The sequence below is a fragment of the Kogia breviceps genome, chromosome 12 (assembly GCF_026419965.1).
Source record: "Kogia breviceps isolate mKogBre1 chromosome 12, mKogBre1 haplotype 1, whole genome shotgun sequence".
In the NCBI taxonomy this organism is placed as follows: domain Eukaryota; kingdom Metazoa; phylum Chordata; class Mammalia; order Artiodactyla; family Physeteridae; genus Kogia; species Kogia breviceps.
This window is the reverse complement of record NC_081321.1, coordinates 68,102,620-68,118,587: the sequence shown is the minus strand read 5'-3', so window position 1 is coordinate 68,118,587 and position 15,968 is coordinate 68,102,620. Positions and strand designations below refer to the sequence as shown.

At 34.5% G+C, this 15,968-nt stretch overlaps 1 protein-coding gene across 4 annotated transcripts in view; it reads right to left on the bottom strand.

The window, feature by feature from the left end:
• The window catches only part of TMTC2 (transmembrane O-mannosyltransferase targeting cadherins 2), an 804,716-nt gene that overhangs the window by 573,355 nt on the left and 215,393 nt on the right, over positions 1–15,968 (bottom strand). For all 4 annotated transcript variants that reach the window (XR_010835847.1, XM_059080819.2, XM_067009832.1 and 1 more), the window contains one exon: positions 5,778–5,892. Coding sequence is in view for 3 of the 4 variants with exons in the window: in XM_059080819.2 (XP_058936802.1) it covers positions 5,778–5,892 (115 nt within the window). In the remaining variant the exon portion in view is untranslated. The remainder of the gene's footprint in view (positions 1–5,777; positions 5,893–15,968) is intronic.

Here is a 15,968-nt window from a genome sequence, read left to right as displayed (position 1 = left end):
TGGTTTTCAAATTTTTCCCAGGTTTTTGATTCAGGTTGCCTACTTCTTCTTGGACTAATGTTAATCATTTATGTTTTCCCAGAAAAGTACTCATATTACTAAGATTTTCATATACATAATTAATATTCTGTTATTTTAAGCCTCCATACATCTGGATGCAGGCCCTTTCTCATTCTCAGTATTGTACTGTATATTTGAGATTTTCTATTTTGCCCATTACCTTTGCCATATATTGTTGATCTTTTAAAGAACAAGCTCTTACATTTATTCATTACTTCCCACTGTTTCTCCATATTCTACTTCATTAACATTTTCTTTTTACTTCCCTTAAACTTATTAGTTTATTGTATTGCTCCTTTCCTAGCTTCTCAGATTAGATGATTACTTAGATGCTTACAGAACAAAAATGACAACTAACTTATGGTGACAAAATCTCTATTATGCACAGAAATAATCCCCTCTGTTACGTAAGATAATCAAGAATTGATTAAACCACATTACATTTATCATCTGCATTCTGAAATCTAATGCCTAATGAAATATTCAGCGCTCTATTGAATTCCCTGTTTAGGTGGCAATTGGAACAGACTGACTGGGACAAATCTATAACAGTGAAAGAACAGAGCATTTTTCAGACGAGAAATCAATTGTATTTCAAATGGCAGTGAGTGGTGCAGGTAAAAGGTTGAAAGTCGACTAAGTATTTATAAGATTTGCCAGTGTAAATCACTGAGTGGTGGTCCATCTGCTTTGTCCCTGAAAATTTATTATACCTGAAAAGAGAAATCAACATCATAAGGCAGATCTGTTAAACCTGGTCTTAAAATTACTTGTGGGAACTACTGAATTTTAATAAATTTGATAATATGAATAAAAGGTTAAATATAAGGCTATGCAATAAATGTACTACATCTATTGCTATTAAGAGTAGAACTGGGGGGAGGTAGGTAAAAATGGGTGAAGGGGGTCAAAAGGTAGAAACTTCAGTTATAAAATAAATAAGTCCTGAGGATGTAACCTATATACAGCATAGTGACTCGTTAATGACACCATAGCGCGTATTTTAAAGTTCCTTAGAGAGAGTTGCTAAATAAAAGTTCTCATCACAAGAAAAAAAATGTGTAACAATGTATGGTGACAGATGTTAACTAGATTTCCTGTAGTAATCATTTTGCAATATTTACAAATATTGAATCATTATGTTGTATACCTGAAACTAATAAAATCTTATGTCAATTATACCTCAACACAGAAAAGTAGAACCTAAGCACTGTTTTAAATTTCACTTTATATGTCTATAATCTGTAACTATGGATTGAAGTGATGTTAAAACAATGTGATAATTAATGGATTTAGACAATTAAAAACAATTTCTGCAGTATCTTCAAAATTCTACAGCATGAGTTCAGTAAACTATCATAAAAAAAATTAACTTATACTTTCTGTTAGATTTAATTCCGAGTATTTTATTTCTATATGAAAAGTGATTTGAACTAATTTTTTTTCTGAATTTGACAGCTGTATACTGTGATTTTTTTCCCCCATACCCTTGGTTTACTTCTGCCAGCTTGAGCAAAAATACTGTTGCTGCAGGGTTATAGAGTCAGAACATCTTAAGCTCAAATATTGGTTCCTCTACTGTTTGGGTGATCTTACACAAATTACCTCTGCATTTTCCTCATTTTGTAGATTTCATGTGAAGATAAACTGTCATAACATACGTAAGGAACTAAGAAAAGTGGTTGGCACATAAAAGTAATTCAAGTAATTGCTCTGAAAGAAAAAAAGTTAAAATTATTCCATCGTTTTATAAATAAGAAATATAACCATTTATATGTACCTCTTGGATACAACTTGGTATTAATCCTGTAAAAAAAGTCCTCAGTTTTAAAATCTTTTAATACAATGTTTCCTAAACTTCAGATATAACCACATATTATGTGTACTATTGCCTATTTAATATTTTTCCAAATCATTCTTTTTTTCTCTATTCTCTCCTAGAATATTTAGACATGCTAGTTATATTTTTAAAATATAAACATAAATATAAAATTATAGGGATTAATTTAAAGATTACCCTTGTCCTCTTAGAATCATCCTGTGTCTGGCCAGTGGTAGTGTACCTCTCTTTAGTAATTATTGTTTTGAAGTTACATAATGATGCATGTCTCCAAGTTATATTCCTAATAAAATTTTCTAGCAATAGGAATTTTGTTCAATAATTTACAAAGCACGTAGATCTATGAACATTGAATGTGTTCAAGAAAATCTAGGTTACTGATTTAAAGTTAAGTAGAGGAACTAACAGGAGTTTATGATTCTCAACAGCTTCTAAAACTCATTAATAAATATGAGTATTTCATGCTAACTTACATAATAGCTTCATTAGTTTCAGGTTTTGGTTATAAAACATCTTTAAGAGACTTAACTTTAACTGATAATATGAAATGTGATTAACACCTGCTGCTACCACAAAGGAATGTGGTTGGGTTAAGTTTACTGGTAAAACTGATCAAAGCAAACTCCTTTTCTTTCAGGATTTGAAACAGAACAAGGAGCAGTTTCTGTATGTCAGAAAAAATTATGTGATGAGGGCTTCCCTGGCACAATGGTTAAGAATCCACCTGCCAATGCAGGGGATATGGGTTCAATCCCTGGAAGATCCCACATGCCACGGAGTAACTAAGCCCACGCACCACAACTACTGAGCCTGCACTCTAGAGCCCATGAGCCACAACTACGGAGCCCACATGCCACAGCTACTGAAGCCCATGCACTGCAACGAAGAGTAGCCCCCACTTGCCACAACTAGAGAAAGCCCGTGCACAGCAACAAAGACCTAACGCAGCCAAAAATAAAAATAAATAAAATAAATTTTAAAAAATTGTGATGAAAATAGCATATATATATATATATATCTCAAAAAAAATTTATTTGCCACATAGTCTCTAACTGTTCATGAGAAAACCTGGCTTTTTTCCTAACTATATAATTAAACAGAAAAAAAAAAAGATTGCTCCTAGGGACATATGATGCCAGACATATTTATGATATTACAGGTTGTAAAGTATCTATCTTGGTGTGTCTTATTAATATTTGATTAAAAATCATTGAATAACTCACCTATTTTGAAACATAATTATTTATGTATCAGAATTCTGTCAACCACATGGGTTATGTAATCCTTCAAAATTATTGTCGACATTTCTTATGGAATTTAGGCCCCTCCATTTGAGCTAACAGTTAAGTATAGTTAAAAACACCTGTCACAGTAGTAAAATTATTTTGAAACTATAAATGGCATTATGCCATATCCCTTTTCCTACAAATAGGGGGCAAGAAACCAAATCTTGTTAATAACCACTTCTTCAGCAAGAATATTTCATTAGGGTTTAGGGAGATGTATCTATATGCTTTCACAGTTTACATATGCATCCACAGAGTAAGTTATAAGATGCAGCTTTTAAATTACATGTAAAGTATATTCATCTAATTGAATAAATTTCTCCTCTCAGCAAAGAATAAGCCTGGTTGGACACATTTCCTTTTTCTTTCAACCCTTGCCCAATAAGTAACACCAGAAGGTAGGTAACTTTTCAACCAATGGCTATAGATGAGAGAGAGAAAAACAAGTTCAAAGAAGAGATGCTGGTTGTTCAGCTACTTTCTCGCTTGACAACCTATGAAGAATGGGCACCAGAAGCAAATTGGCATCCCATATTGCAAGGCAAGAGTTCCCTTTGACAACATTACTTTCAGAGGCAAAAAAAAAAAGAATGTGTAAATTTGTCAAACTGATAAGGTTCTTTTTCATGAAATAAAAATACTATTCAATAATCAATACTAATCAGTAATATAGGAACATCACATTATTTAGATGAAGAAGACATGGGGGGAAAGCCTTTGTAGTTGTATCTAGATATATCCATTCAAATAAAGAAAAAGATGCAATCTCAAATTACTTCGGGGAAAATGACGAAGTATGAAACACAGCAGAGAGTGAATATCAGGGGTGTGTAAACTGGAGAGGGAGTGCTCCACCTGAAGGCATCCCAGGTAAAAAAGAGAAAATTGAACACTGTGCAGGTCAACACAAAACACATGCTGACCTAATTTAGACTACAGGCCAGGAGACTGAGACCCCAGGGTTAAAGTCTAGGAAGTTAAAGAAAAGGTAAATGTACAAAGAGGAAGTTAAACTGAGCTCATCTCGTCTGCTTTCCCTAAAAAATCTAGATATTGGGCTTCCCTGGTAGCGCAGTGGTTGAGAATCCGCCTGCCGATGCAGGGGACACGGGTTCGTGCCCCGGTCCAGGAAGATCCCACATGCCGCGGAGCGGCTGGGCCCGTGAGCCATGGCCGCTGGGCCTGCGCGTCCGGAGCCTGTGCTCCGCAACGGGAGAGGCCACAGCAGGGAGAGGCCCACGTACCACCAAAAAAAAAAAAAAAAAAAAAACTAGATATTTTGGTGGTTTTAAAAAAAATTTTTTTTACATCTGTATTTTAGATTTAGCCAGTACAAAAGATTAGACATAACCAGAACACAAATGCACATTAAAAATGAAGCTGACAAATTAGTTTAATATTGTCAATATTACATAGCAGTCATTAAACACAAGTAGTAGACATCTTATATGCCTGGTCCCTTCCTACAGGGAACTGGTCCTCCTCCTTTCTATTCCAACCCCAGAGGCACTGTCAGGGCTATTATAGCCCTGGACACATGGCCCAAAGTTTCATTTAAGAAACGACCTATGATCCCAGAAAGGTCAGTCAGAGATCTTTTTCCAGGATTAATAGAGACACCAAGACAACTCCTTCAGAGACTGAGAAGAGTCTATATGCATAAAGGTGCATGAGATATTTCATTAACTTAGAGTCCCACAGAGAAAGGAGTGAACCCAAAAGAAACCAAAGACACAAAATGGAGACAAATACCCGAAACATAATAAGACACCTGGATCTAATTGTGCCTTCATCTAGTCAACCCCAGGAATTTTCAGTTATGGGGGGCTAATAAATTCTCTTTTGTGTTTAAGCAATTTTAGACTAAGTTTCTATTACTAATAAATAAAAGAGTGTCATAAATACAAGAAACAGAAAAAGGATTTCAGTTTAATTTGCTTTTATCCACTCACATCTAACTGCACCGCCCCCCCCCGCCCCCGGGGCTTTCCATTCAAATAACAGAACAGATTTTTCCCCAGGGATTTTTCTAACCCAACATACACAGGCATTCTAAATTATCCCATTATCCCAACCTAATTGTCACTACCTTTGGAGGAGGGGGTGGAAAAATAAAAGAAAAACATTATCTTATTTGATAACTCCCCAGGTTTAGTACATGTTCTATATATACTTTGACACCACCAATTCTTTAACAGAGGATAAAATCTATTTTTAAAAATCAAGATATCAATTACATTGAGTATCACATATAGCAGCCTTATTTGATGAGCCCAACCAAGTACTAATGATGTGAACTTAAAAAAAAAAAAGCTTAAAGCATGTAAACCAATTTTTATGTTATATGACATAGTACTTCAAAAAAAAAAAAAATCTCAGCCATATTATATCAATACACATGAATAGCAATATGTGGCCCAAAACAGAAATCACAAATACCATCCATTTACTAAACTCAGAGGCATGATTCATGAAAAGACTATTTCAGAATATCAGCTACCATCATCTCCATTTCCAGCAGTTAAATCAATAGCCCCTCTCGCCACATGTTTCAAAGATGAACCAAACCAGAGAAAGCAATGCATACTCACAAATTATAAAGCATGTCAGCCATGTTGCTTCGGTAATACAAAGCGTTTCTATATGCGCTTTCAGCTTCAGAAATTTTGCTCTGACTCTTGAGAACATTTCCAAGGTTACCCCATGCTGCCAAAAAGAAAAAGAAGTATTCAGGCTGAGTGTCATTCCAATTATATATGACATAATATCAGGCCGTCAGGAAGTACCACAATGAGAGAAAAAACTCTCTTAAAACATTTTTAAGAAAGCAAATTTATTTCCTTTATACTCCAACATTTCATCAAACTAGGGGGTTAAATACAATGAAAGCCTAAAACAAAAATTTTTATGTCTCAAAGCTGATATACATGTACAGTTCATCCTAAGGCCAAGAACTATGTTATCTTAAGATCACCTACAGAGACTTGAAGCTCTTTCAAATCTTGGTAGGGGTCTTCATGGACTGAAATTATTGTATACTTACTAAACCAGAAACTGTAAGAAATCATCTTAAAGACTTCATTCAAATACTAAAACACTGATAAATGACATAGAAGAACTGGGAATAAAAAAGAAGGTAACTAAGTAGATCAAAGCTATAAAAAGGCTTAATAGTCATCAGAATGTATCAGTAAACACTGCTTCTTAAAACAGTTAAGTATATATGGTTTATTCACATATAATGTTCTTTTATACCTTTCCTGTTAATAAATTCATACATGGGAAAATCAGTAACAGTGTTTTCACACAGTCACACTTAAAAATCGACACTTTCTGTATACTCTTTATGTTTCACTACAAATAATCATGATTTCTCAATATTATAAGACACCCCATTAACAGCTGCCCACACAGCATGGCTCTCAAACAGACCTATCTCTCAAACTTGGATGCTTCTCTTGTCTTCTTTCTTTCCCATAAGGAGATGGGTTGTCAGGTCCTGAAATCAGAGTCTCTCCCAACTAGAAGATGAGGATGAGAAGGCTCATGTGTGTCAAGATCTATTTATTTAGGTAATTAATAGCTGTATATGAAGAATGAAAGGGGGTTTGAGATATCACTTTTTAATGCATAAAAATGTGTAGCCTCTTTCAATCCCAAATTTGCTTTTGTGCTCTGTAATTTAACACTCTGTGCCTTTTTTTACTCATCTGTAATATGGGGGAGAATAATATCTCCTGGGTGTGTTGACAAGGATTAAATGAGTTTGTATACGTAGGGCGTTTAAGACAGTGCCTGCCATGTGGCAAATACTCAATAAATATTTTCACACCAAGTTTCATCTTTCACTGCAAACCAACATTCACACGCTACGAATAGGCCTTGGCACTATGAGTCCATAGAAAATTGAATCCTTATCTTTTTGAAAGATAAAAGTAACAAAAATACAAAGTATGAAAAACATATAGTAAAATAAATTGATTATCTTCAAATTTAATAGGCAGAACACCATATGTATTTTATATCCAAGCCCCCATCCCACCACCAACATAACAAAGTATGGCTCAATGGAAACTTCTAATAGCCAGGCTGTTTTTCAACCCACCTCACCTCTCCCAAAGTTGTGCTTTGATTGTGGCATTAGTAAATGAAAATATATTTACACTGGAATCACTTCGGAGAAATGCATCCAACTAGTAATTTAAGCACCAGGAAAACATCATTATAATGGTAAGATGGGATACCATCTTACCCATAGTCTTTGAACACAGATGATGAAAAAAAATTATAGCAGGAAATTACTTTGAATATTAAGGCATATTTCCAGAGAACTTGATTGACATTTTTTCAAGTACTTGTAGCCCAATTAATAGTTAATAGTCAACAAATACATAATTATGTCTAGAATATATATTTACTCATTTGGTTAGTGGTTCATTTATTAATTCATAAATGTATTTGTTTATTAAGCACCTATTTTGTGCCAGAAACATTACCGGGGGCTGGCACAACTGTACATACATACATACAAGTTCTCACCCACTCACAGCTTATGTTTGAAATGGGGAGTGGAGTGGGGATGGGAGGACCACACAATAGAAGAAATGAATTAACTTCAGGTGATAAGTGCTACAAACCATATAAAACAAAGTAAGATGGAGGGAATGAGGCTAATTGAAACAGGGATATCTTAGAAATAGGGAAATGGGTGTGATCTCTAAAAACTGAGGATAAAGAATCAGTCTTGCAAAGATCAGTGATTCCAGGTAGGGGGAAAAGTAAGAGCAAAGAATCTAAGATGCCTTCCACAGGGAAAGTCAGCAGAGGAGATGGCTATTTCAAAGTAAGACTACAACTTATAAATTAAAAATCATCAGCAAAGTTATCTGTGGCAAAGCCACAGCATGTGACTAAGTTTCTTTTGTCCAAACAGAAATCACTCACGTATTTATGATTAAGTCATTGCCCTAGGTAACGACAAAAAGAAGAAAATTTCCAAATTAAGTACGTATTTTTTAAACAATCTTAATTGCTTATGGGTGAAAGACGGAGTAGGGGAGAGAGGAAAGAAAGGGGAGACTTTGATGTCCTGAACTCATCTGACACTCATCAACAGGCCATTCTGTTCTCCTGTTGTACATATACAACAGGAAACCAGCTGGAGACAAGGTTACTTTGAGACCATGGTAAATGACACCAAGCAAGATCACTTCATTTTACCAAACACAAAAAAGAAAAAGGGCACACTGTACAACCCACAAAAATACCACACACCCCCTCTCTTGCTAAATGAATGAATTCTTTAACCAGGCATAGATAGAACTGTCCTAGCATCCAATCTAGAGGACTCCCCTGTTTCCTTAGACCCTTTCCCAAATCACCCAACCAAAATCCAAATCCAATAACAGGACATATAATGAGATTCCCCAAGACCCCAAATGGTGCAGTGTTCCTTCAGTGCAAGGAGTAGTTAAGCCAGCTTCCTTACTACCAGTGTGTTCCTGCTGGTCTCTGCCTGAAAGGCACCGACATAGAGGATTTCATCACATTCAAATTTGAAAACAATTCTTCAAAATCCCTTCTTCCTAATTGCTCTTTAGTACTGTGTTTACCAAAAGAGAGTTTAGGTTTTTAAGTAAGAGCTGACAAGACTAAGCCTAAAATTTTTGCCTACTTTTTTTTAATTGTTACTATTCCATTCTTTTAAATTTAAATACTATTGATTTTTGCTTCAATGCTACCAGAACCCAATGCTAACCTAAAGATTACTTCTAAAAATATAAAGCTACCCTATAGAATATAACCTAAGATTAAAAATCCTATTAGTAGTCAACTAAATAGTAACCTTTTCACAAAAGTTGTTCATGTTTCAGCGATAAAACAAAAAGTAGGAAAAAAATCCATTGTTGACATATAAACCAGTTAAAATCTAGCTTTTACAGATATATTATAGTTTAAAGGAAAATACATTAAAATAAACTATAAAAAGGGCTAATGTGATGATTTCAAATCTATATAATTAACCTATAGAATTAATCATTGTAGCTTTAGCGTTTTTTTTTTTTTTCCTTTACTTGACAAATTTGATCATATCAACCAAGTCAACTGTTTTATATCAGATCAATTTTTACACCTTGCTGGTCTGATGACTTGAAAGTATCCAAACCAAAACTCAAAAAATATGGACAAATATTCCAAGGCTCATGGATGGGACAATTTGACATTATAAAGATGTCAATTCTCCCAAAATTAATCTATAAATTCTATATAATTCCAATCAATATTTTAGCATAATTTATTAACAAACTCAAAAAATGTATTCTAATAACCATAATAGAAGAGAAAAATGAAACTGGGTCTTTAATAGCATATTCACCATATACAAAGGTAAACTCCAGATGGTTTTAAAAGATAAATGTGAAAAAGTAAAGCTAACAGAAGAATATATAGATTATCTCTGTGGAAGGGAAAGTGGCTTCTTAAAAAGACCTCCAAATAGAACTCAAAAAGTAAAACACTTGATGAATTTGAGTATCTCAAAATGAAGGACTTCTACTTATTGAAGGACACTATGGACATGCATTAATACACCAGAAGATATTTCAAACATCTAAACAAACAAGGAACTGTACTTAGAAATAAAAAGAACTCCAAACAAAGCAATAAGAAAATACGAAACCCAACAGCGGGGGGGAAAAAACTGGGCAAAGGATATGAACAAGAATCTACAAAAAGGGAAACCAAAATAAATTCTAGAATACATTAAATAATTTTAACTAATACTCAAATTCCTTAGTAACCCAGAGAAATGCAAAGTATAACAATGAGACTTGAGATTGGCAAAAATTAGAAAACTGGATAAGGCCAAATACTGGTGGGGATGTGGGAATGGACCCTGTGTACTGTCAGGGGCCTTGTAGCCTGGGGAAACCACTGTGTTCTGCCATCTGACAATACTTACTCTGTCAAATCAGCAAATATTACTGACTACGTCATGAATAATCCCTGACCAGCAATCCCACTCCCAGAGAAATTCTAAGAGAACATTAAGAGGATGTTTAATGCAAGCCTGTTAGTGTTGGCTAATAGTAGGAAATAATCAACCCGTCCATCATGGGAGTATCATGTGAGACATAAACTTCATGGATTACGATACAGCAGTGAGGACCAGCAAATTCTGTGTAATACTGTAACATGAATGAACCCTGAAAAGCCTACAAAGATTCAAAATATCTAATGCATTCTTTTAAAAATATTAAAAATTCATTCCCATCCAAAATATCACTACATATTTTACAAGGGTACATTATAAATCTAAGGATGCAAATCAAGTACATTAGAGCAGTTAGCTATGATACAAAAGGGAAATTCAAGTTAGGAATAGAGGTAAAAGGGAATAAATACATAAATAAAAGAGGAAAGTTATAGGGATCACCCTGAAATCTGGTTGCAAACTGAGGAATATAATTAACTTCTGCAGCTGGGTAGCAGGGGATGAAAAGGAGAATGGAGGCGAGGTGAGGACAGGAAAGAGGGACAAAAGGAAAATGAAGGTCACACTTCACATTCTTTTAAAATAGAGATGGGGTTATTCTATATCCTACTTCAGGAATAAAGGGTTTTAACATTCACTAAACTTTTTCTTGTACTAAGACAATTTGAAACAGATGTTTGAGATTATCTTCAAATTTTCACTTGGTAATTATACTTTGGACCAACATAAAGACCTTGTATTTTCATTAATATTTAATGTCATTTACACTTTTTACATTTTTAATCTCATATATTTTATTGATGCATTTATTTCACTGCAGTGACCTTTAAAACTACAGTTTGATTGGAATAAAATCCCTGAAATTCTTCCAAGAAATTGCGAGTGAAGCCTAAATATCTAGTTTTTTAAAGTCTGTATTTTAATAGTGTGCCCAGATGAATCCAATTCACACATTAAAGCACTGGAGATAATAAAGCACTTATTTGAAGTTTTAAAAAAATGTAATCAGTTTATATTAAAATCTCAATGTAATTTTTGAAAGTTTTTCCCAACAAACAGCATTTCAAAATATTCAGAGTACTCATTTTATTCCTATTTTTGACACAGTTTATACTATAAGAAGCTGCTCTTGTTGGGGGAATACTGTCCCATTTCATGGGCTTAACGTGCACCACTACAAGCCTAGGTAGAGAAAAAGAGAAAGAAAAGGTGAAGGGAGAAGGGGAGGTGGAGAAGGAATAAAAATGTATGTATATTGGGATAATAAAAATAAATGCTTTCATTTATTTAAAGTTTACTATATGCTTGACAGTGTCCAGGATTTATTTAACACAAAAATAACCTTTGAGGTCCATTACTATACCCATTTCATTGATGTATAAACTGGTTAACTTTTTAAATTGCAAAGTTAATGACAATAGAGAACCAGATCTGTTTCCAGGCATCGAAATCTCACCCTCTCAATACTGAGTTGGAATACAAAGTAGATCACATATTATAGTACTCAATATTTACACATATTTAATTGAGGGACTAGAGTATAATACAGAACCAAGATAAATTATCCAAACGAGTCATCCCTTCAGAACTGGTAGAGACAAAATACTCCAGCAACAGCACACTAAAGCTATCTAGTACCCATATTTCATAATGTATTTTCTATACCACAGAAAAATTAATGCCAAACAATATATTAAGTGTTTTACATTTCTTTGGGAATGGAATTTTAAAAGTCACATTTTCTAGTTAATGCAATGGAAAGAGAACAGAGTCTACCTATGTAAATAAATGGTTGTTGCTCAAAGATACTGGGGATTTAGGTACATTTATCAAGGACTCCTAAGTGCCCTGAATATGCATGTGACAGAGATTTAAAAAGCATTGTTTAGCAAGTATATGACTTAGTTCTTAGGACTAAGCATATATGATGATTACATTAAGGAAAAGCAAACAGATGCTTCTAGGTATCACTGGATAAGCTTTAGGAAATCTCATCTGTAAAGTTATTTTATTTTCAAAAAGAAAACGAAATTTTTCTTTTAAGCAAAATCAGGAAGCAAAGAAGCAAGAATAACTCATATCTCAAGGGCCCTTCACACTGGTATTTAACTGCATCTAAAAGGTATCCACTTACTAAGAAACTTGACCTTAATTCACAAGGAAAGCTTCTCTTGTACTTCTTCCACAATCTGCCACAGTTCATTTTATGTTCTTTGAAAGGCAGAAAAACAATTAAATATTCCCATCTTGCAAAAGTTCTTCTAAAGAGAAAATCAAATGTGAGCCCCTACTGGAAATGTTAAGTGATCTACAGCAATGAATCCCTCCAAAATTTTTTCAAAGCCCTCATGCAAATACAGCAGTTCTAAGTTCATAAATTAATTCAAACTTACTGTGAAGTAACTACTGCAATTTCATAGCACTTGATATATTTCACAAAATCAATGCAGGGAGATTTGAGCATTTTTTTTCAAGGATATATATATTTTAAAATTAATTTTATTTATTTTATTTTTGCCTGCATTGGGTCTTTGTTGCTGCACGCGGGCTTGTCTCTGGTTGTGGCGAGGGGGGGCTACTCTTCGTTGCCACGCGCAGGCATCTCACTGCGGTGGCCTCTCTTGTTGCGGAGCACGGGCTCTAGAGCGCAGGCTCAGTAGTTGTAGCGCATGGGCTTAGTTGCTCCGTGCCATGTGGGATCTTCCCGGACCAGGGCTCAAACCCGTGTCCCCTGCATTGGCAAGCGGATTCTCAACCACTGCGTCACCAGGGAGGCCATTCAAGGATATATTTACTTTACACTAAAAGTTTGGAGATATTTATATTCATTGATTATTTAAAAAATTTAAATAATTTTATGATTACAGCATGCATTACTCTTTGAAAAATTAGCTAATAAGATGAATGAGGGTGGTAGGGAGACGCAAGAGGGAGGAGATATGGGGATATATGTATAGCTGATTCACTTTGTTATACAGCAGAAACTAACAAACCATTGTAAAGCAATTATACTCCAATAAAGATGTTTAAAAAAAAGATGAATGAAACTCTTAATATTCAAATTTTAGCTACTTAACATTCAGGCATGCAGTCATGCCTCACGGTTATCATACCAGCATTTCCATTTCATTGGTGCAGTGAACACAGCCACCAAAATCAGCAAGGACTCCATTTTTGACTTCTGCCCTCAGCTGTCATTTATTTTTACTTTAGAACTTTAATATATGTCTTTAGTCCCTATATCAACATCAAGTTCTATGTAAAGATCTGGCAAAATTGAAACATTTAATACTGTTTTAAATAAGATGATAAATCCTAAATTTTGCTTCCTCCAATTCTAAGTTACTTGTTTGAAATCAGAATGCTACCCCCAAAAAAGGTTTAAACATTGAAATTTGCCAGTTATCTAAGGCAGGCCAGCAGCAAAAGAAAATAAATACAGGAGTGCCTAATGTACCTGTACTGGATGAGGAAACTGCCTCAGAGAAAGTGACGCTTAAAAGCTAACAGAGCTAAAAGTTATGTCCGCTCAGTTCCAAAGCCCTTGTTTTAATCACTATGGAAAACTTGGACTTCAGATGTGTTCCCAAAATGGTGTTACTAAAGATATAAGTTAAATAAATGTCATTTTAAAATATAAAGGATAATTATGTTAAAATTTCTAATCTCAATGAAAAGAGAAAAAAGAGAAAGAAAGTAGGAGGGGAAAAAAGAGCCACTCAATTGCATGAAACTTAAGATTAATGTGAATGTGTTTTTTTTTCTTGTTAACCAGAATGATTTCTCATTCTATCCATTAGCAAACATTGTAAGGGAGTCAGCATTTGTAGCCTGGGCTTTTTACTAATTGTATGATAGTGACTCCAGGGAAATAAGAGCCCTTATAAGCCTACAATAATTTATTTTTCCTAGTAATTATACCTTGGATTATTACAGAAACGAACATAATGTTAAGTGGGTAAAAAAAAAACTGCCTGGCTAAAATGTTAAGTGGAAAAAGTACACATAATTTAAAGATTATGATTCATATGATACTGGAATACATATACTATACACTTTTACACTCTAATTAGAGCAATTTTATAATATGCAATTATTTCTCGTTTCCCTACCTTTGGTTACTTCACACGGACCTGAAAATAAGTTTATTCCTAATAAGGGAAAAAAGTATTAAAAATGAAAAGATAAAATTCAGTATTCCACTGATATGTTAACATTGTCTTGACAGCATTGTTAGTCACTACGCTATCTATGTGGATATTGTAATATCCACATATACAGTTCAGTGCAGGTTTTTTGGTTTTAACACACCTAGGGTTATTCCTTAGCATTTTACCATCTGCGATCTCTACTGTATTCTGACTAACTATGAGCCACCCCCAGGTCCACAGTTCAGGGTCTGCTATCAGTACCACGCATGGTCTGTGAAGCTGGGTCTCACCTGTGGAAGCCTTCACTCTTTAATTTCCCATCTGTGCTCAAAATTTTTCCCATTGCCTCTCCATCAAAACAAAACAAATCTCTTTATGTTCCTTTCTAATAGCAATGTGCTCTCTGTGAAGTTTCTGATTAACTAACCCACAGCATTATACATGAAGACAGTAAATACAATTGCATTTGCAAATATAATGACTGGACAAGGAGGAAGAATTTAGAAGCATCTGAGCTTTGAGGCTCTCCTCAAATCTTACCAATAGACCCTTTTTTTTTTTTTTTTTTGCCTATTACACTGTCAATCTAAAACACTTGGTGAATATATAACTGGTATATAGTGACCCTATTTATACAAAAGACATACCAATTCAGTAAAGACTCATCAGAAATTCCTCACATCTGGCTGATCTCTTAGCCTATGAGGCTGTTCAACCATTACCATAGGTTGACTGTAAATTCTACAGAGTAGTTGAGTTGCTTCTGATTTCATATAAGGAACATAATAGACCCAAAGAATCTTTTAGAGTTTGTCTCCAACTTATTTGGTATCATTTGAATCTGGCTCAGCTCTAAAAGATGAACAACCTTTAGAAAAGGCAAGAGTTTAGGAATTCTAAACACCTCCAAGGGGGAAAAGAGAGAAGTGATTTTTTTTTTTTTAGTTCTCTCTTTTGTTCCTTTACAATCCAATCTCATAAACTAATTTATCTCACAGTGAATCCTGTCATCATTTGGATGGGTCCCTGCCATCGAATGGCCCCAGGTTAGTTTCCTATTATGTGTCACTAAAAGGAAATTTGATGTGGAAACATAAACCAAAATATCCCAAACCTAAGGTTTTAGTTCTAGTTCTGTTAACAATTAGATCTGGGTACACTGAAGTAAATTACTGGACTCTCCTATTTCTTATTAACAGTAGTAAATAAACATGTAATATGGGCCAAACCCTGGGCTAGGGTGCTACACACACTCTGTCCCACACAGTGGTATTGCTATACTCACTATACAGATCAGCTACTTGACACTCTAAGGACGATGATAACAGCTATTTATGGTCTGGGTTAGGATTAGGACCCTGATCTACCTTACTGTAAAATCTGCCCTACTTACCATGCCTTTTCTCCCTAAGCATTCCACCTCTCTTTTAGTTCCTCATCTGTAAAACAGATGTAACAATGCTTGCCCAAGTTAAACTCCAGCAACACTGAGATAATTAAATAAGAAAATAGAACTCTGCAAAGTACATTACTATGGAAAAGGAATAATATGTCATTAATAGATCATCCATAAAAAACATAACCAGTTAGATATACATTTTAACAGTATATCTCCTGTATTCAGAATCTATGGTCAT